The sequence below is a fragment of the Mirounga angustirostris genome, unplaced genomic scaffold, assembly GCF_029215605.1.
Source record: "Mirounga angustirostris isolate CCGP_5_RB_7025 unplaced genomic scaffold, mMirAng1.0.hap1 SCAF_11, whole genome shotgun sequence".
Lineage (NCBI taxonomy): Eukaryota > Metazoa > Chordata > Mammalia > Carnivora > Phocidae > Mirounga > Mirounga angustirostris.
Genome location: NW_026991719.1, coordinates 31,641,316 through 31,663,540, shown reverse-complemented (window position 1 = coordinate 31,663,540; position 22,225 = coordinate 31,641,316). Strand labels below are relative to the sequence as shown.

At 34.1% G+C, this 22,225-nt stretch overlaps 1 protein-coding gene across 1 annotated transcript in view; it reads right to left on the bottom strand.

Annotated features, from left to right (window-relative positions):
• The window catches only part of CFAP47 (cilia and flagella associated protein 47), a 495,620-nt gene that overhangs the window by 81,370 nt on the left and 392,025 nt on the right, over nt 1-22,225 (bottom strand). The window contains exon 59 of the mRNA XM_045873173.1: nt 13,017-13,115. Coding sequence (XP_045729129.1) covers nt 13,017-13,115 — 99 coding nt within the window. The remainder of the gene's footprint in view (nt 1-13,016; nt 13,116-22,225) is intronic.

Sequence of the window (22,225 nt, the reverse complement as noted above, 5' to 3'; positions counted from 1 at the left end):
CAACTTAAAATGGCTCTGTTGGGACGTAACCCCATCATACATCAAGGCAGATTTGTAAAACTAGCTTAAAGTGTTAGAACTTGCTCTTAATCTATCCATGCATTTATTACTATTCATGTTTGAATTGTAATCATGCATTCTACATGATTTCAATGATATATCAATAATTTTTTTAAGGATTTAACATAAACTAACCAGCTAGCATTGGAATCTTCCTTGTTCTACTTCTTGTATAGTAGCAACCAAAACTCAATTTATCATCACATTGCCATTCTAAATTTACCTTACACAAAGAAAGACTCACATAGTCTTACAGAAATTATAAAACATGCTATGGATTTTTAATAATAAAATTAAAAAATAGCTGGTGTTTGGAATAATTCCAGAGATAATATTTTCTAACAGATTTTAAAAATAACCATTTATTTGAAAATGTAGAATTATCAAAACTAAGAAGGTAACATTGGTACAATATGATTAACTAGCCTATATACTTTATTCAGATATTACTAACTATTCTACTAATGTTATTTTATATCACATGATCCAAGCCAAGATTCTGCATGGCATTTAGATGGCATGTCCCTTGAATATCCTTCAGTCTGTGACTCAGCCCTTCCTTGTCTTTTATGATCTTTTATGATACTTTCAAAATGTACTGGTAAGTTATTTTATAGAATGCCCTTAAGTATGAATTTGTCTGATGTTTTCTCATAAGATTAAGGATATATATTTTGGGGAATAATACCAGAGAGATGATTTCTCCTTCTCTGTGTTCATTTATCGGGCGATACATGATATTGATTTAGTTTATTATTGGTCATGTTAATCTTTATTATTTGGTTGAGGTTGTATCTGCCAGGTTCTTCAATGTTAAGTCAATATTTTCTCTTAGTATTTAATATACATCTTGTGGAAATACTTCGGGATTATGCAAATATTCCTTCTCTTTGAACTTTCACCATAGAATTTGATCACCTATCAGTGGACCTTGCTTGTATCAATTATGTGTTTAGTATTTCTTCAGACCCCAAAACATTCAGTTGACTATATTTGTGTGGGTCTAAATCTGGGTTTTTTCCTCCTGTTCATTTGATCTTCATGCCCATCTTTGGTCAGGACAAATTGTCTATATGTCTGTTTAGTCAACACAAAATAATGTAGATTTTAGGTACAGGCATACCTCATTTTATCGTGCTTTGCTTTATTAAGCTTCTCAGATAATGTTGTTTTTTTTTTTTTTTTTTACAAGTTGAAGGTTTGTGGCAACCCCGCATCAAGCAAGTCTCTTGGCACCATTCTTCCAACAGCATTTGCTCACATTGCGTCTTTGTGTCACATTTTGGTAATCATACATTTCAAACTTTTTCAGTCTTATTATATTTGTTAAGGTGATCTTTTTTTTTTTTTAAAGATTTTATTTATTTATTTGAGAGAGAGAATGAGATAGAGAGCATGAGAGGGGGGAGGGTCAGAGAGAGAGGCAGACTCCCTGCTGAGCAGGGAGCCCGATGCGGAACTCGATCCCGGGACTCCAGGATCATGACCTGAGCCGAAGGCAGTCGCTTAACCAACTGAGCCACCCAGGCGCCCCTGTTAAGGTGATCTTTGATCAGTGATTCTGACTCACTGAAAGTTCAAATGATGGTTAGCATTTTTTAGTGATAAAGTATTTTTAATTAAGATATGTGCATTGTTTTTTTTAGAGATAATGCTATTGTACACTTAATAGACTACAGCAGAGTATAAACATAACTTCTATATGCACTAGGAAACCAAAAAATTCATTTGATTCATTTTACTGCAATATTCGCTTTACTGCAGGGGTTTGGAATCAAGTCTGCAATATCTCCAAGGTAAGCCTGTACATCTTAAAATCTGTTAGTGTAAGCCTTCCAATTTCATTCTTCCTTATTTTTTTTTTTGAAATTCTACTTCTTTTGTCTTTTCGCATATATTTTTGAATCAGCTTATCAATATCTGCAAAAATAGTCTCACGAGAAATAGATTGGAAATGCACTGGATCTATATACCAAATTGGAGAGCATTGACATTTTAACTATATTGGGTTTTTAGTTGATGAGCATGATGCATCTCTATCTATTTAGGTCTATTGGATTTCTTCCATCAGTGTTTTCTACTATTTAGTATAAAGATACTGTACATATTTTGTTAGATATATACCTATGAATTTCAGGGTTTTTTGTTGTTGTCATAAATGACATTTTTAACCTCACACTCAAATTGTCTATTGCTAGTATACAGAAATGCAATTGGGTTTTGTATACTGACTTGAAGAAGTCCTTAATTCTACATTGTAAAGAGTATTTTTGGGATACAGCATTATGGATTGACAGTACTTTTTTTCTTGCATCACTACCAGTGTCACTCTATTACCACGTAGCTTGCATGGTTTATGAAGAGAAGTCTTTTTTTTTTTTCTTTAAGGAGTTCACCACATGTTTATTGGGTAAAGATCACAGAAAAGACAGTCATGGGTGCTGTCCACACGTGGGAAGCAGCCCCTGTGGGAAATAAAGAATATTCTTGAGTCTGAAGAGAAGTCTTTATTCTTCTGTATGTAATGTGCCTTTTTAAAAAACCTGGCTACTTGGGGTGCCTGGGTGACTCAGTCGTTGAGCGTCTGACTCTTGATCTCAGCTCAGATCTTGATCTTGGGGTTGTGAGTTCGAGCCCCATGTTGGGCTCCACATTGGGTGTGGAGCCTACTTTAAAAAAAGTAAATAAAATAATAAAAAGATTAAAAAATCTGGCTACCTTCAACAGTTTCTTTTTGTTGCTTGCTTTCTGCAGTTCAAATATCATTTGCCTAGGTTTTCTAAAAAAAACAAAACACCTCAGTTATTATCTTTTCAAATATTTCTTCTTTCCATCTGTGGTGTTCTATCTTTCTGCCTTCTGGAACTGCCATTATCAATACGTGAGACTGCTTGATACTGCTTCAATGCTCTCTGTTTTTCTGCCTTATTTTCTTTTTATCTTACATCAGTGTAATTTCTACCAACCTAATTTAAAGATCATGGATTTTTTTTCCCTTGCCTGTGTCAAATCTATTGATAAATCCATCAAAGATATTATTTATACTTTTTCTGTGTTTTCATTTTGAGCATTTGGTTTGATTCTTTTTTTATAATTTCCATCTCATTGCTTAAATTAATCTAATCTGTTACTTTGTCTAGCTTTTCCATTCGAAGCTTAAAGAGAGTAATTTGAATGCCCTATCAGAAAGTTTGAGCATCTGTGCCTTGTCCCACTTTGGTCCTAATAACTGATTTTTCTCTTGAGAGAATGTTATTCTCCTCTTGTTTGTATGTTTCATAATTTTTTAGTTGGGAGTGGTATAATTTTGTTTAGTGTTGGGGCTAGTTTGCCAAAGGGCTTTTCTTAATGTCTGTTCTACTCTCAGCTGTAGGTCTTCCCTTTGTAGTATACCTCATGTAGGGTCTGTCTCTTGCAACTTGGAACGAGAGAGTTTTATGCTAAGTGAAATAAGTTAGAGAAAGACAAATACCGTATGATTTCACTTGCATGTAGAATTTAAGAAACAAAACAAACGAACAAATCAAAAAAGAGACAAACAAAAATTCAGGCTCTTAATGATGGAGAACAGACTGACAGTTACCAGAGGAGAGGTAGGTGGGGGGATGGGTAAAATAGGTGAATGGGATTAAGAGTACACTTATCATGATGAGCACTGAGTAATGTATAGAGTTTTGAATCACTATATTACACACCTGAAACTAATATAATACTGTATGTTAACCTTATTGGAATTAAAATTTTTTAAATCACAAAAAAGATACTAGCTAGTTATAGACTAATCAATGAAACAACCTAGAAAATGACCATAAATCAATTGTAGAGTATGTGTGTATGAAGATATTATCTTATCAACACATCCATCAATTAATTAATATATTAATATATATTAATAATATTGAAGGTACTAAACAGTATATTCAATTATGCATCACTATATTATGTAATAATATATTTTCATATAAATCAAATTATAATTATTGATTATATAATTAACAATGTATTATTTATATATTAATTACATTAATGATGTTTCCATTCAGTGGAAGAGCTGGTTTATTTCACAAATGATAAAAATCACAACTTGCTATCTGGCTAAATGAAAAGCAAATGGAAAATTTTGCACACCAAATACAAAGATGAATCCAGATGAACTGCATATGTAAATATTTTTTAAAACTTTAGAAGTCTTGAAAAAAGCTTAGTAGTCTATTTTCACATAGTTTGAAGAAGAAAAATCTTTCTAACCAAGACAGGTGACCCAGAGGATATAAAGACAGGATGATTTTATCATAAAATTGCAAAAAAAAAATTATGGGAAAAATTCTATAATTTGAAGACAATAAACAAATAATAGATTGGAAGAAATATCTCTCAGGGAGATATCAAAAATGGTTTTCAATGGATAATATGAAAAAATTTTACAAATAAATGGTAGAGGTAAAAACAACCTAGTATCATTTAAAATGAGCAAAAGTTATGCAAATACAATTTACAAAAAGCCAAGTGCAAAGAGCAATATTAGATCTGCAAGTTCTGCTTCCTGGAACCCAAAGAACTTCTTGTATTGGCCAACTGAATGGCTTCATGTTGACAACAGAGGCATTAATTCTCAAAGAAGAGGGATGGTACCTAACATTTATCTATCTGTCTGCCTATGTATCTATGTTTAAATAAAGCTAAAATAGAAAACTGAAAATTTTTAAAGTTACATGAAAATGACACTAACTAAAATTATATCTGGTTAGTTTTATTTATCTGTAGGAAATTATGTGAGAAAATAAAGGCCTGATGTTTTAAAGAAAAAAAAGTAAATTTAACTGGAGCAAAGCAACATGGTTAAAGGTATCTTCCCTATGTGTCTTTCTGCCAGGAATATTTATGTAACCAGAAGTCAGGATTTCCTATTACTGTGATTACTCCAATGACAACAACCTAAACTGAGGCTCTAAATCTTTTCTTTAAATTAAAGATAAAATTTAATTAGCCCTTACAGAGATTATTTAACATTGTGTAAAATGTTTTGAATAGTATGCTAATCCTTTTACCACTGTGTCAGGGAATACCAAGAGTACAAAAGTGATATAACAGTCATTATGTAATAATATTTTTAGTTATATTAATCTTTCTCATGAAAACTATTAAAGATTTTCTATTCTTGAACAAAGAATACTGTTATTGTTTTAAGTAAAGCCTTTGTGTTTTCTAAGAAGCAATAAGAGCAAAGAAATAGTGAGCTGTTGCATTTAAAATCAGTAATAAGGTATTAAGTATAAATAAACATAAAAGTAGCTTATATTATATGACAACAAATTGTGTATTTACTGTTGCTCTAATATCACAATGAGATATATTGTTAATACTCTTGCTATTTTTAAAAGGTAACCCAAAATGGTTTTGAGCATGATTTGTCCATTAGACAAAAGCAAAATATATGAAAAATACATAAAAAAAAAATTTCTGAAGACACGAGGTTGATGAACCACTGAAAATACACAAAATGGACATTGATACAAAGATTCAGAATCACAGAAATGTCATTTTTCCCTACATGTATAAAGTTAAAATTTAAATGACAAATTTAAAAGAATTCCAATAAATATTCTATCAGGTTTTCTCTGGAGGTAATCAAGTTTATTATAAAGGTCATATGGATACATAAACAAGGAATAGCCAGTATAACTCTGAAAAGGAAAAACAATGTGAGAGAGCTATCCTCAACACATATTAAAGCACATTATAAAACCTCTTTAATTAAAACAGTGTAGTTTTGACTCTCAAAGAAAAATCAGGGGAATAGTAGTGATAGCCCAGAAAGAAACCAAGTACACATGGCAGCGCAGTAGTCTATGATAATGCTGGCAGATCAAATCGGTACAGACAAAATGGGCTTTTAAATAAATCTTGAAGAAATAGCCATTTGGATAAGTAGATGGAGGGGAGAACCATATTCTTAGATTTAAAAGACTCAATCACTCAATATTTCTAAGATGCCAGTTACCCCCAAATCGATGCATAATTTCAATATAATTCAAATACAAATCCTAACAGGGGCATGTGTGTGTTTGGAAGTTAACTAGCTGATTCTAAAATTCTTATAAAAGTACAAAGGATTTAGAATAACAAAGAAAATATTGAAGAGCAGGGAAAATTGGAAGGATTTATGTTACCACATATCAAGACTTGCCATAGAGCTACAGCAGTTAAGGCAGTATGGTATTGGTGCAAGGATGGATGACTAGACAACTGGAACTGAATAGAAAGTCCAGAAACAGACCCACATACATACTGTCACTGGATTTGAGAGAAAAGTGTCATGCAATTCAATGAAGGAAAGGATGGCCTTTTCTATAAATGGTGCTAGGGCAATTTGGTATACATAATGAATAAAATGAACCTTGACTCCCACCTCACCATATTTAAAGTTATTGAGATATGTATCAGGAAAAGTAAACAATAATGCTTCTAGTAAAAAAGAGAAATATATCTTCATGACTTTACGCCCCAAGCTACCAAGACTATGGCCAGTATATGGTAGCTAGATATCAGCGCTCTGGGAGGAGTGCCTTCAGCTGTAGAGTCACCTGACCAAAGTCAAACTCCTTTCCTGGGGCAGACGCATTTAATGATAGATTGATGTAGGTAGTGGCGGGGGCGGGGGGGGGGGGAAGGAGATGGAGATATAAAATCGTGGCCTCCTCATTCCAAATTGGGGGAAATCTGAAGTGCTAGCCTAGTTTCAATGCTTGCCATGGTATGAGCCAACACCTCTGTCTCCACCTTCTCCCTCTGTTCAGTCTTGCTTCATTCTCTTCTTCCCCAGGGGTGTTGATCCTGAGAGCACTCCCTAATAAACATCCTGCACACTAATCTCCTTCTCAGAGACTGCTTCCCAGGAAAACTGTTCTGCAACAATGATACTTCAGACGGTTCTGAGTGAAACTTGGACAGATATTTAAAATTTTTGTTTCATTATTTATTGATAGATGTTTTACAGCTGTCTTCTACTTAGAATAGTATTGTGTAGTTGAGTAAGAGCCCAAGCCCTACATTCAAACCCAAGCTCCAGCATATACTGTGGGTGTGATCTTGGACCTAACTCCTACATGTCTCAGTATATTCATCTGACAGAAGGGTATTAATACAATCTATCTCACAGGGTTATTGTGAGGACTAAATCCTTTAATATTTGTATAGTGTTTGAAATAGTTCCTTGCACAGAGTACATTGCTATTGCTCATGGCAAGTGACATTGTTTTCCATTCAAATACCATTAAGTAAATTATTATATAGGTGACATGCCAAAATTTGTGAAGGTGGTATATGAATAACTAAAATTTGGTGTTTTTTTTTTTAAAGATTTTATTTATTTATTTGACAGAGAGAGAGAGACACAGCGAGAGAGGGAACACAAGCAGGGGGAGTGGGAGAGGGAGAAGCAGGCTCCCGGTGGAGCAGGGAGCCCGATGCAGGGCTCGATCCCAGGACCCTGATATCATGACCTGAGCGGAAGGCAGCCACTTAACGACTGAGCCACCCAGGCTCCCCGGTGATATTTTTTAATGAAAATGTTGAATAAAAGTAGAACACATAAAGGATTAGGAATATCAAAAGGAAGAACAAAGATGGATAATTTTAAAAATATAGATACAAATATATAAATAGATATCTACTGCTCTGTAAGAAATTCTTTTGTAGAAAAACTAGTATTCTAGAAAACTAATATTCACCTAAGGTAACAAGACTTCCGTCAATGAGTAATTGATGAAAATTAAAAGCATTTGTTTAGCAATTGTTCACCCAGAAAACAAATGGATTTCAGAAGAAAAAAAACTTATTATTTATTTCTTAATGCATTTTTCAGAAATATATTTCCGGGTACGTATCAGCAATATACTAGTCTTGTTTCTTATAAAACTGAAGAAACCAGGAATCCATCTTTGTGTTTGTGTAACCTATTTTCACCTATACAAATAATACTAATAACCAATACTTGTAATTTTAGTGTTTAGAAATTTCTTCACATAAACAATTGCATTTGTTCTTCAAAAAATATCCTATTCAGTAAAACCGATTTTCATTTTTTATGATGCCAGATTAGAATCTAGAGAATACAGAAACTAGCTCAAGCTAAGGTTACAGTCAAAACTAGAACACAGCAGATTCTCCCGACTACAAGTCTAATGCCAGTCCCTGTAGCTTGGATCTCTTCCTAGAGTCCTAGGAAGTAGCAACTTTATTCTCTAGAGCTACGATATGATATAAGAAAAAACTAACCTCTCCCCACCGCTGGCCCTGTTTTTTAAAATGTCACAGTCAGAGGACCCAGGAAAATGTTACAGCTACGATTTTTTTTTCTCAAGGGTTTAATCTTGATTTTGCTTCAGTGACATTTGATTACTTCCTGGTGAGGGAGAAAAAGAACACTTCAAGTCTTATAAATGTATCAGCTTTGTAGCAGGATGTCTTCTGCGATCACAATTCACCTCTACTCTTATCTCATTCTTGGTTACTCAACCTAATTAGATGTGTAGATAAGAATGAGCTTCAGAATGAAAGCCTGGCAGGTTAACATTCTTCACTGACAGGAAGACCCCCTTGTTCCCCCCTCCTGTCTAGTTCCTGTCACCAATTTTGAGAGAAAGATAACAAAAAGGACAGTGAACTTATTAAAAACAAAATGAAATATTGAGCTATCTACACCACAGCATGGAACTCATTCGAAGGAAGAAAAATTCTAGGAAAAAAAAATTTCTGTAGAGGAATAAAATGGATGTGAATGTCCTTTTCAATGTGAAAGAACAATGTCAGTGGCTAGAATTCTAGTCTCGGTCGATATCTTCATACATAGAGATGCAATTTTATTAGAGGAGTTTGTAAATACAAAGGAACTTAAATTTCAGAAAGAATACGAGAATGTTTGCAGAAATTATTTTTATCTTTGTCCTTTTGTCACATATAGACCAAAATGTTGCTGAAGTTGGGTTGAGACTGGGAGGATGCCTAGAAGAGCTGAGCATGAAATGAAGCAGCGGCATTCACATTGAGAAACACTAGTCTTAGCAGCTGTCAGTTGGTCTCCCTTTAATGCTGAGCCATTCCCTGAACTGAATTGAATGCAATGTCACAGGATATAGCAGACTGGAGGGTAGGAGTTTAGAACCTCTCTGCTAACTCAGTTCATCTGAGAGCAATATTTACAAAAGTACATTTCTTAGCCAGATATACATTCCAAAAACATGTTATTTCCTCTATATGGAAATATAGACAGCATTAGAAAAAAAAAGTCCTAGGAAACCCTGCCATAAAGGAAATTTTGTTTAAGCTGGTATTTCCCAAATTTATTTAATCATAGAACTTAGTTTTTGTTTTTTTTTTTTCTCATATCATACCTATTTCTGTCTCTTGAAATTAGCATTTCACTCTGCACACTTAGGTAAATGCTGGTCAAGAATAAGACAATCTTTATAGTTCTCAAGTATTCACCAAGGAAATGTGCCATGCAGAGGTGGAAAGAGTTTTAAGGTTATAAATGCTTTACATGGCATGTGAGATTATACCTACAGGTAATTTTTACAGTAAGGCCAATGAACCCCAAAGTCTCTAAAAATGCCCACAGCAATATAAGAAAGAGAGCACCCATTTCGGTTGTACCTTTAATGTTTATGTGCCCCAAATCATCAGGAACACCCCTGATACTAATACCACATAAGAACACCAGAGCAAACAAGAAGTTTCTAGAGAAAGTTTCTAGAGAAAATAATCCCCTTTGGAGATTTTATTATATAGAGCAGCAGGGAGTGCATCTTGAACTGTCAACCCACCACACAGGCAGGATGTGCATTGTTTATTGAAAAAACAAGTCACAGAAGACACTAGAGAAATCAATATGGAATGCAGGAGAACATCAGATTAAATTTGAAAATGATGTGAAGACAATTAGAACAATATAAATTATAATTAAGAAAGTACTTTCAGAATCTCTCTTTTTTTTCAAATTAGAAAATTTAAAATTGGAACACACAATGTTGGTCTGTGTTGCATAGAAATTACATTATATATAATTACTAACTGGATTACTCATTTATTTAAATTTAAAACTATATTAGAAATCACTTGAAGAATAAAGAACTAGGAATCAAAAAAAAACCACAAGGAAATTCATTTCAATATATGAGCAGTTCAAAATTAATAGACAAAGATAAAAGGTTTGTAAACTAATGCAGTTGACTTTGGTAAAAGAAACAATTTCCATAATTCCCATACACAACTCCATGTTTAGAGGAGGCAATTCCCTGGCATTTTATTTTTATTTATGTATTTATTTTTTTACCTTAAGGCCCCTTTCACCCATTATTTGGATTATTTAAATAAAAGTACGGGTACTGGAAGCTTTATGTTTTTACTATGCAAAAAATGAACTTTATTGACACTTATGAACACTATGCTTGAAAATAACAAGGAAATAATCTTCCTGGAGAAGAAGATTATTGCAAAGATGTTCTCCCCAAATTTGTCTATAGGTTTAATGTAATTGCAATCAAATGTTTATTGGGACTTCTTTGAAACTTGACAAAGTTATTCTAAATTTTTTCTACAAGGATAAATAGGTGATAAAAGGAAATAAACTATGTTTTTAATTCATTTTAAAAAAAGATTTATTCATTTATTTGAGAGAGAGAGAGTGCACACAAGCGGGAGGGGCAGAGGAAGAGGGAGAGATCTGAAGCAGACTCCACGCTGAGCGCAGAGCTGATGCAGGGCTCGATCTCATGACCCTGAGGTCATGACCTGAGCTGAAACCAAGAGTCGAATGCTTAACTGACTGAACCACCCAGGCGCCCCAGAAATAAATTATTTAAGAGATCATAAAAAGAAAGAAATAGAATAAGAAAACATAAAAAAAAAGAAAACATAAAATTGTAGGATTTAAACTGCATGGCACTAGAACAAGACCTGAAATATACAGACACATAACAGAATATGATCTGAATACAGGCTGCAAAAAATAAATAGCTACAGAATGATTATTATTATCAAATGAAAAGATGGGAAACTTGCTAAATTAAATGAGGGGAATCAAATTAGATTATAATTACATAGCAAAAAAGCAAAACCTAGATGAATTAAAGGAGTAAATGAAAAAGCTGCGTATTTACGTGTAACTCCTTCTCCATTACAAAGAAGAAAAAGAAAATGTAGGTGAATTTTTTATGGAGTTCATAATGTGGAAAGACTGAAAGTGTAGAACCAATGGAAAAAATTTTTAAGAAAGAAAGTGTCTCATATACTCAATGGATAAGTAAAATTAAAATATAAGCAGACATGTAAATAATTAATATGAATATAATAAGGTTGTTATTTGGCATTCAGGTGGTTTCCAACTTTTTGCTGTTATAAACAGTGCAATATTTTGATTCGTTCTTTAAATGCTCTCAGCAGAGGGGCGCTTGGGTGGCTCAGTCAGTTAAGGGTTGGACTCTTGGTTTTGGCTTAGGTCATGATCTCAGGGTCATGAGACTGAGCCCCAAATTGGGCTCTGTGCTCAGCTTGGAGTCGGCTTAAGACTGTCTCTCCCTCTCCCTCTGCCCGCCTATAAAATAAATAAATAAATCTTAAAAAAAAAAGATCTCAGCAGAATTGCAACTACTGGGTCAAAAGAGTGATAATTTCTAAGTTTCTTTATATACGTTACACAACGTGCTTTTCAGAAGCTATGTTGTGATTTACATTCCCCAAAGCAGTACTTGTTCAAATTTCACCATGGTTTCAAGGAATAAAAAAAATAAAGACAAAAAAGGAAAAAGAAAACTTACATGGCTATCATTTAAATCAACATCTTTTTGAATATTAGTGACTATGAACATATTTTCAATCATTCTTTGGCCATCTGCAACTTACTCTTTGAGAACTGCTGTTTACACTCTTTTTAATGTGTTACAAAGAAATTGAAAACAAAGACTTTAAAGTCATACACAAGGAGGTTTAGCTTTGCCATTAAGCAACTGTTTTGATTTTATGTAAGTTAATTTTTCTGAATTGCAATCTCCTTGATTCAATAAGAGTAATAATAACACCCACACTATGGAGTTGTATCAAATGAAATAAAAAAATGAGATTTAGGATGCTGATAGAAATAGTACAATAAATAGAATAAAGTCATGAACCCATTTGTATTGGGATGTTAATAGTTGTTGCCAATTCCAGTTAGTATTTTTGTATTATGTTAAGATAATTCATATTTTATCATGTTTACCATAACTATTATGACTAATTTAATGTAATTAAAATATTATTTTAAGCAAATTAATATTTTTTGAGTTTTAGATTTTTAAGCAACTTCATTATTTCTTATGCCTTAGATTTTCTCCTATTCATCAATGTGCAGGTGGGATGATTAATACATAGTACAAATAGACATACACCCTCTAATAAATTTTCAGGGAATCATTAGCTTTGTGAAGATGCAATTATTTTTCATGATTATGAATAGCTTTAGCATACTATTTATTTTTAATTTTCCAAAATCTTCTTAGACTCACACACTTATTTTTTTTAAAGATTTTATTTTTAAGTAATCTCCACACCCAATGTAGGGCTCAAACTCACAATCCAGAGATCAAGAGTTGCACACTCTACTGACTGAGCCAGCCAGGCACCCCTCACACACTTAAGTATTAAGTGGTCAAAATGACTTTCGAACATTCAAAATCTCAAAGACAAAATATTTTACAAGTTGTATTTATGTGCTATGGAATGAAAAACAGTAAAGATATAATGAATATATATAAAGATTATACTATCCATGTATTTCTATCAACTTATTAAAATTCATGCCCAAATATTTAATTGTGTAATTGTTATTAAATATATATTAAGATAAGAGACATATAATTTCATCATCTCTGAAATATAAAAGCATATAGAATGACAGAATATAAAGTTGAAATCCATACCTTGTGTGTGACTCAGACCACTAAACTTGAAGGCAGAAGTCTCATGGAAGAAGCTATCCCAGTAACAGTCAATGACGAGATGCCTAGGTTTTTCCTGACCTAATAAAAATATAAAGAGATATTATTCCTCAAGGTCACATTCAAGAGGAAAAATAGCAGTGGAGATGGAAATAGAATCAAACCCTCCTCTAATGGAAAATTTCTCAGATGATTATTTTTCAAAGTATATTTTAAGATGAGATTTAAATCCCATTTTTGAAGAACATATCCAACATTATAAAAGTTTTCTCTATATTAAAAATATTATAAAATCAACTCATACATTCTTAGAACTTAATGTAAACTACTCAAATAACAGATATTATTGAGAGTCTGCTTAAGCCCACTGTCTAAAAATGGATTCTAATAATTAATACTTACATGTTTAAATGTATATGCATTGACAATAATTTAAACCAATAAATACAAAATCAATCAATTACCTAAAACGTACTGGCTACCTAACAAGTACTTGCCTTTAGTGCTACCGTGTATAAAAGACAAAAATCTCGGGCGCCTGGGTGGCTCAGTTGGTTGAGCGACTGCCTTCGGCTCAGGTCATGATCCTGGAGTCCCGGGATCGAGTCCCGCATCGGGCTCCCTGCTCGGCAGGGAGTCTGCTTCTCCCTCTGACCCTCCCTCCTCTCATGTGCTTGCTCTCTCTCATTCTCTCTCTCTCAAATAAATAAATAAAATCTTTAAAAAAAAAAAGACAAAAATCTCTGTCAGCATAGGCATTTATAATTTTAAGTACCTTGAACTAGATATCAGCTGACACTGTCCTTGGAAAGGAATGGGAGTGCATGTTACAACCCCTATGAAAGGGATTTTTGTAACCTATGGTAAAATTGTATATATATTTACTATTTTGCCAGTCAATATTGCTTATAGAAATGCACCTTAAATATAGACCTCAAACATGAAACAATATACATGTAAGGGCATTATTTGTATAGCAATATGCATTGGGGCATTATTTATATGGCAAATTATTAGAAATGATGAAAAGGTCCATGTATTGGTGACTAGCTGTATATAAGCAATAATGTAGCGAAAACTGAGGTACTAACAAGTCATAAAAATCAATGAGAAAGGTGTCCGTTAACTATTTTACTGGGATTCCAGACATATACGTATTGTTAGGTGAAGTTAACAAGGTGCAAAAGAAATGATATGGTATTGACCTCTGCATGAGATAGAGGATGACAGGGGACTAGGTATGTATATATGCACTTATTCATGTACACTCATTTTTGTAAAACCAAACGCAGTATAGATAAATTAGAATCAAACAAAGATGAAAATCGTTACCTACACAGTTGGTTGAGAATGTGGTAGATGGTGTAGGTACGGGAATGAAATTTCTTTCAGAACTTTTTATATAGCTTTGAGTTGTAAACAATACATGTTTCACAAATTCAAAAATACAACTGAATTTAAGAAGCCTCAAAAAGCAACCTTAAAACTTTTTGTAATTGTAAGAATATAGTAATTTTGACAATATTAGCTAAAATATTGACTATGATAGAACAAATGAATTACACTGTTGTGTTGAGAACCAGGTTTCTCATGTGGGAGAAGGAAGAGAGTGTGAGGTAAATTTAAGAAGAACCCTATGGTGCAGGATTGAAAGGGAGATAATCAGTATGAAACATTTTTTTTTTTTAAGGAGGCTCCATGCCCAGCGTGGAGCCCAAATGCAGGGCTTGAACTCATGACCCTGAGATCAAGACCTGAGCTGAGATCAAGAGTCGGACACTTAATGAACTGAGCCACCCAGGTGCCCCGAAACAATAATTTGTAATAATTCTATTTGCTCTGTCCCCTGAAAGGGACATCCCAGCAATAGTGAGCACATCTAGTGCCCATTTCTTGGATATTAAATACCTTGTCCCTATAAAGCAAACCTTAGAAAAGTGTCTAATTCTAGCTTTAAAACTAGTTAAGTGGTGAAATTGGAACATCTTGTGCCAGAAAGTAACAAAGTGTTCAAAAACTAATAGAGACAATTCAAAAGAACTAGGGATTGACTTGCAAAGGATCCTGCTGGCCAAACTGGGGAGTATCCAAAAGAATAAGAATAATAACTAATAATAATGATAATAACAATAGTAATAATAATAAACCCATGAAGACAAAGTTGCTCCACTCCTCCTAGGTTCTCCCTCTTACAACTAAAACTTGTCAGATGTAACATAACAGACAAGCATGGGGAGACTTTGCAAGCATGGGAAGAAGAAGGTAACTTGAGGAACAACATGGTGGTGAGTTCCTGGTTTCTTTTTCTTTTCTTTTTTAAAGGAGGCTCTATGCTGGGCATAGAGCCCTATGGAGGGCTTGAATTCACGACCCTGAGATCAAGACCTGAGCTGAGATCAAGAGTTGGATGCTTAACCGACTGAGCCATCCAGGTGCCCCAAGTTCCTGGTTTCTATATTGCCTCTTATATATACCGGACAAGGCACTGCAGAAGCCTTGAACCCAGATCAGCTAAGAGGGGTAGACAAAAAAAAAGAGGAGGCAAGCTGATCTTCCAGCTCCTGCTGGTAGACACAGGCAGCACTCCAATTCTCTTGCTGGGTAGCAGGCTGAGAGAAAGGGTTGCAGGGTAGAGTTTATCTGAATGAATGAATGAATGAATGAATGAATGAATGATTAAAAATGGTCCGACAATATTCTGTCCACAAGAAACTTCTTCAAATTTAGTGACCTTGGTAGTGTGAAAGAAAAAAGATGGAAAAAGATGTATCATACAAATGTTAATTATAAGAAACAGGAATGATTACATTAACATCATATAAAATAAATTTCAGAGAAAACTAAATTACTAGAGACAAAGAGAGGCATTACATAATATAAAATATTGATACATGAGGGAGACATATAATCCTAACATGTCTATAACAGATAACAGAGCCTCAGCTTACATGAAGCAAAAATTGATTGAGATGAAAAAAGAAATGAACAAATACACAATTATGGCTGTGTGCTTTAACATCCCTCTCTCAGCAACTGATAGAACCACAGTCAAAATCAGCAAGGATACAGAGGACCCAAATAACAAATAACAAATAACAAAATATTTCCTTATATTAAGGAAATAAAAGCTTTTTCCTCTGCTTTCCTCCCCCGCCCCCTTTCTATTTTTAAGTGTGAGTACAGCTTCATGGATTTTTTTTTTCTTTTACATCTCAGCTTTTATTATTTTCAAATCCCCATCACATCATCACATTTATTCACAGAATATTTGCTATATAAAAGCATATGGGGATCTAAATTCAGAAGACACAAGCTATGTGACTTTGGGCAAGGAACTTCTTTTTTTTTTTTTTTTTTGGCTTCTGCATCTCCTTACACTCTGGGGGATGCACCAGGTAATAGCTAAGGTTGGTTTTAGCTAGTGATTCTATGATTCTTTGACTACCGAACATGCATTGTCTGATGGCCCACACTTTATTCAGAGGAGGCTACTTGATCTCTTTGTTTAAAACAGTGTCATTACCATTTTATTTCTGAGTAATTTCCCTGAGTATGGGAAAACAAAAACATAACAAATGTTAACAGAACTGATTTTGAAACCTATCTCTTTCTTCTCTGGATTTCTCTGTATCCAGATCTCCAGTAAGACCTTATGGCTTTTAAAAGCAATTAAAAAAAATAGGGGCACCTGGGTGGCACAGTCAGTTAAGCGTCCGACTCTTGATTTTGGCTCAGGTCATGATCTCAGAGTCGTGAAATCGAGCCCCAAGTCGAGCTCCATGATCAGCGCAATATCTGCTTGGATTCTCTCTCTCTCTCTCTGCCCCTTCCTGCCCCATTCTCTCTCTCTCTTTCTTTCTCTCTCTCTTAAATAAATAAATACATTTTTTAAAAAACACCCAAGGGCGCCTGGGTGGCTCAGTTGGTTAAGCGACTGCCTTCGGCTCAGGTCATGATCCTGGAGTCCCGGGATCGAGTCCCACATCGGGCTCCCTGCTCAGCAGGGAGTCTGCCTCTCCCTCTGACCCTCCTCCCTCTCATGCTCTCTGTCTCTCATTCTCTCTTGCAAATAAATAAAATCTTAAAAAAAAAAGAATCTCCAGCTAATAAAAAACAGCAAGGATGATAGACATAATAACTGATACTAGTATGGATACTAAAATGTTTCATCAAGTGAAAGGTTGGAAGGGAAGGGGTTATTCACATTGTTTCAAATTATCACCCCGACAATTATTTATTAGTTATAAGGGAGAAAGATGACCTTTACAATATAAAGATCTGGCAGACACAACCTTAACCAAGTGATTAAACTTAGCATCCCCAATAATGGGACTTTGTGTCTCCTGATGTGTTGCAATAAGCACACAGTATGTGATATTCTTCCCAAAATGTTAGTCAGAATTGAGTAATGAAGAAACAAAGATAAAGTAAAACAAAGTACATCAATGCAATGTAGTATTATAGAACTGTTAATATATTTATGTAGTTCTGTATGTCCTAACATGGAATAATCTCCAAGGTATGTAATGAAAGAGAAGTTTTTGTACAAAAAAACCCCGAAATCCATAATGTGCAACATTCTATAAAACAACTGGCCTGGACTCCTCAAAATGCCAATATTATAAGAGATAGAAAAAGGTGGGAGGAAATTTTTAGCTTAAATGAGACTTAAGAGATCTGATAACCAAATGCAATGCACAATTCTTAATTGGATCCCAGATTGGAAAAAAGATAAAATTTTTAAGTTCTAAGGAACATTTCTGGGACAACTGGAGAAGTTTTACTGTGGAGTATATATTAAATATTAACATATCTATATTAAATCTTTGTGTATGATATGGCATTGCAGTTATGTTGGAGAAAGTCCTTTCTCTAAGGCCATAGATGCTTTAGAGATGAAATTATATATCTATAGATAGAGACAGGATATAAAGCAAATTCCCCCCAAATTAACAATTGACGAAGCAGATGAATCTATATGAAAACTATAGGACTAATCATTGTACTGTGCTCTTCTACAGGTGTGAAATTTTTCAAAATAGAAAGTTGTGTCTTAAAAAAAAGTGTCTTAGGGGGACAAAATTAAAGACTAAATGGCAAAAAAAAATTAAAATTAAAAATATATTCCTATAGCTCTAATGAAAGCACATTTTATTATCTTTAAAATGGGATTTGTGTAAAAGGAACTATTGGGTCATAGAAAAAACTTAAATTATATTTGTACTTAATTCTCTATGAAAAAGAAATAAGCTCTATCGACATTAGGTATATGAGTTGATAATGCTTCATATATATATTTCACAAGTAAATATATGCACATTGAAGTGAATGCTGAGAAATATTTATTAATTGAGGTATATGATTTTAAAATATATTTTGAGATCTTTGTGTAAAGAGCAGTACTTCTGAAAGTGTAGTCTTCTGACAACCTACACTGCAATAACTTATGCTGGTAGGGTCTTAACCCAGACATAATGAATCAGAATAACCGAGTGTGGACCTGGGAATCTAAATTTTGGTAAGTTCCCAATTATTGGTTACTGACTTTTAAGATCTACTAAACAAGAAAAAAGGAGTTCTAAATATTAAGTCCCCTAAAGAGTGTCTAAAGTAAAAAAAAATAATTATAAGCAAGTTGAAGCTCAGATTACTTTTCTGAAAAGTGACTGTAACAATAATTTTATATCTAATTTTCCATACTACAAAAAGCATTAGTTATTTGCTATAAGCAGAGCAAACTAAGATGAACAATCCAATTAAACTATGGTATGAAGAGACTGTTATATATTTGATACTCCAACTGCCCACCAATCTCAAATCTCCCAATAATATTTATTGATTGATTGAAATACTTAGGTGATTGTCTTCATTTGGGAGAGATTTTGAGAGTGTGGGACTTTTTCTTGCACCTATTTCTCTCTCTTTTTATGTATACATAAAGCTATGTACACCCTGATTGGCAATACACAATGATCACTACATATCTAACATAAATATTTATTCAACTCTGGAGGTACTTTAGATAAGATTCAGAGGGCCTCCAGGGACAAGATTTTCATAAACTAATTCTAACATGTCAAATCAAATGCACTAGACATTGCCTCTCCCTGTCCTGTAAGTATCATTAACATGTCATAACTATGCTACAGTGTGTACTTTATTACTTTACTGCTGGTGAACACTATAGTCATAATTAACCCTGAGTCAACAACAACTCAACACAGTGTTGTTGTTGTTGTTGTTGTTTTAATTTCAAAAGTTTTTATTTAAATTCCAGTTAACATACAGTGTAATATTAGTTTCAGGTGTACAACACAGGGATTCAATACTTCCATAAAACACCCAGTGCTCATCACAAATGCCCCCCTCTATTTATCCCATCCCCCACCCACCTCCCGTTGGATAACCATCAACCATAGTTAAGAGTCTGTTTCTTGGTTATATTTAGTAAAATAAATTTTAGACAGAACTTTTTATTTTCCTGCTCCACCTACAACTGGAAAGGCACAGAACCATGGGGATATTTTGTGTGGTGTTGTCAACACAGTGTTTTGTTTACATCAATCAACCCTCAAAATGGAAGTTGAAATTTGTAAAACTAATATGATAATTGGTAAGTACACCTTTATCCCTATGTTATTTTGTTTTGCTCTTCAATACAACTATTGATGTCTGGAAAAGAATCTACTTACACGTAAACATTTGAATCAAATCACTAATACCACATTTAAATTTGAATTCAGTAGAAAGAGTGAATAATCTCAAGACTATAGCTATTTCAGTAGAAAAGAAATGAAAATTGCTACTTTACATATATCAGTTACTGCTTCATTCATTTATATAACTTTTAGGTATATAACCCATAGTGATATTTCACAAAGAGAATATCACACAAGATCAAAATATAATGTATACATGTATGTGTGTATGTATATTGCAGATATAGTCATTTTCAAATGTGTGTATGACAGTTTTCATCATAAAATAGATGCTCAATACACATAATCAGTGACTGAAGATTCAATTCTTGCTCTCTCAACAAATATGCCAACTTTGAAATACTCATTTAGTTAAGAATAAAGCTATGAGTTAATGTAACCCCTGCCATTAGGGAGCACACACATACCTATAATGGAAATGTGTCCTTAAGTTCCTAAATTCATCAGGCCCGAATTTCTAACGTTTTGACCCAGACCCATTCATGGCTACCTTTCCTTTTTCCACCTTTATTTCTGGCTAAGTAGGGTAGAAATCTGAGAGCAGGGATTGGGGTGGAGGGCATAATTACTGATCAGAGAGGATTGTGGGAACTGAGTTCATTGATAGCAGTCACCGAGCAAGGGTACATGTCCAGGCTGAACAAGGAGGCCAAGACAGAAAAGCCAAGCATATGCTGATGAGGCAGAGCCAGGGTCTGGGCAGAGTCAAAAAGAGAAAGGAGAGACCTGAAGAGCTGAGAAAATGCGAAAGGAGTGGCAGTCAGAGGATTTCCTGAGGTCCTTTGATTGGATGGAGGGAGGCTTCTTTTCCTGAGATCTTAGGGGAGGAAGCAAGAAGAGGGGCAAGTACCATTCTTTAGAGCCTCATCAGCATAAGGATTTGTAAGCACCATCTGTAAGCAGACTACTTAGAATGTCAGTTAGGTGGTCCTGGAGAAGACAAGTTAGATGGGATGAGTTCAAGACACTGTTCAATCACTTACTCACTGTATGGCTTTGGGAGATTTCTAAGCCTCAGATTCCACATCTGAGAAGCTTCTCAGAGTTTTTTTTTGGTTTTTTTTTTTTAAGATTGAGTATAGTCAAATTGACAGAGCTCAAATGTGGTACCAAGTAAGTGTATAACAAATACGAGTTTCCTAGGCTATTTGAAGCTTTTGTGTAGCATCCTGCTCCTCATGGGACTCATTAATGGTCTCCTTTGGAGAAGTCTCTACTATTCTCTGAGTGTTTAGGCCATCTCCTCTTTAGTCACCCAACCTCATTCATCATTTAAAAGTGGCATGGATTAAGATATGAATAGAACCCTGAAATATAACCTTTTCATCACCTTGCCTTGTGTAATGTTCAACTGAAAGAACTTAGAGACAACATACAGTAGAATTAAAGAATTAAATAGAATTTAATTAAATGGAATTAAAAGATTCTTGAATGTCAAAGGGCAATATTTCTGAGGTAAGTGATTAAAATGGAAATAGCTAAAATACCAGCAGAAGAAAAGACTTTAGAGAATTGGCAATATAAAAGTTTGAGAATGAGTTTGCAACTCTAAAAATGTTGCCTTCCTGGAAAAATAGTGCGTTTTGAAAGACATCTTTTCCTATATATCTTATATATCTTACCTATCTGTCTGCCTATTGAAAGAAAAATCAGGAATGCAGAATCTGAAATACTGTAAGACCTCTCTCAGCAAACACCAGCTTGGTGCTTTATTGTGAAGTCTTGCTATCAACTTCCCTAAGGGGATTCTGTGAATTCTGTAGCATCTGCAGAAACACTGACATCTTCTGAAAGATAGCAAGGGACTGCACAGTCCTATCATGAAGTAATTTTAAGACGTGCAAATATTTAAATCAGAACGTATTAATTTAGTACCTTTTTAAATGAGTGTATGTGGCATACAGGTTAAATATTTTTAACCTTGTCAGTCCTGTTTCCTTGTGGTCCTTCAACAATTCAGGCCAAATTATGAGGCCCACTCGCCAAGGAATATGAATGTAAGAAGACACGAACATGGTAGCTAGAAAAAACAGAACCCACAAAAGAAAGAGGGAGGAGGTTACGACAGAGAGAGAGAGAGAGAAAGAGAGAGAGAGAGAGACTTCATTGCCAAGAAAAGGAAAGGAGAAATATTTTCATAAAGGAAAAGGAGAAAGTGAAGGGAAGGAAGATAGCAGAAGTTGTCTTTTTTTGTCCCCGGTCTCCTCAGGTTGAAGGAAGGAGGAGAACCTGAGGGTCTGAACATTTACTCAAGAGAGAGGGAGTTTACTTAGAAGAGACTGTTTTAAAATACGAAAGACTAATCAATCTTTCATTGTCAAGCTTCCTGTTTTTTTTTGTTATATAGCAAAAGCATTTTAGACCAATTAAATAAAATTAAGAAGCCACAAATTACTTCATAATTTATTTCTAATGTTAACAATCTTGACCCAATAGCTTTTTATAACATTCTCATAGTTATGAAGTGATTTG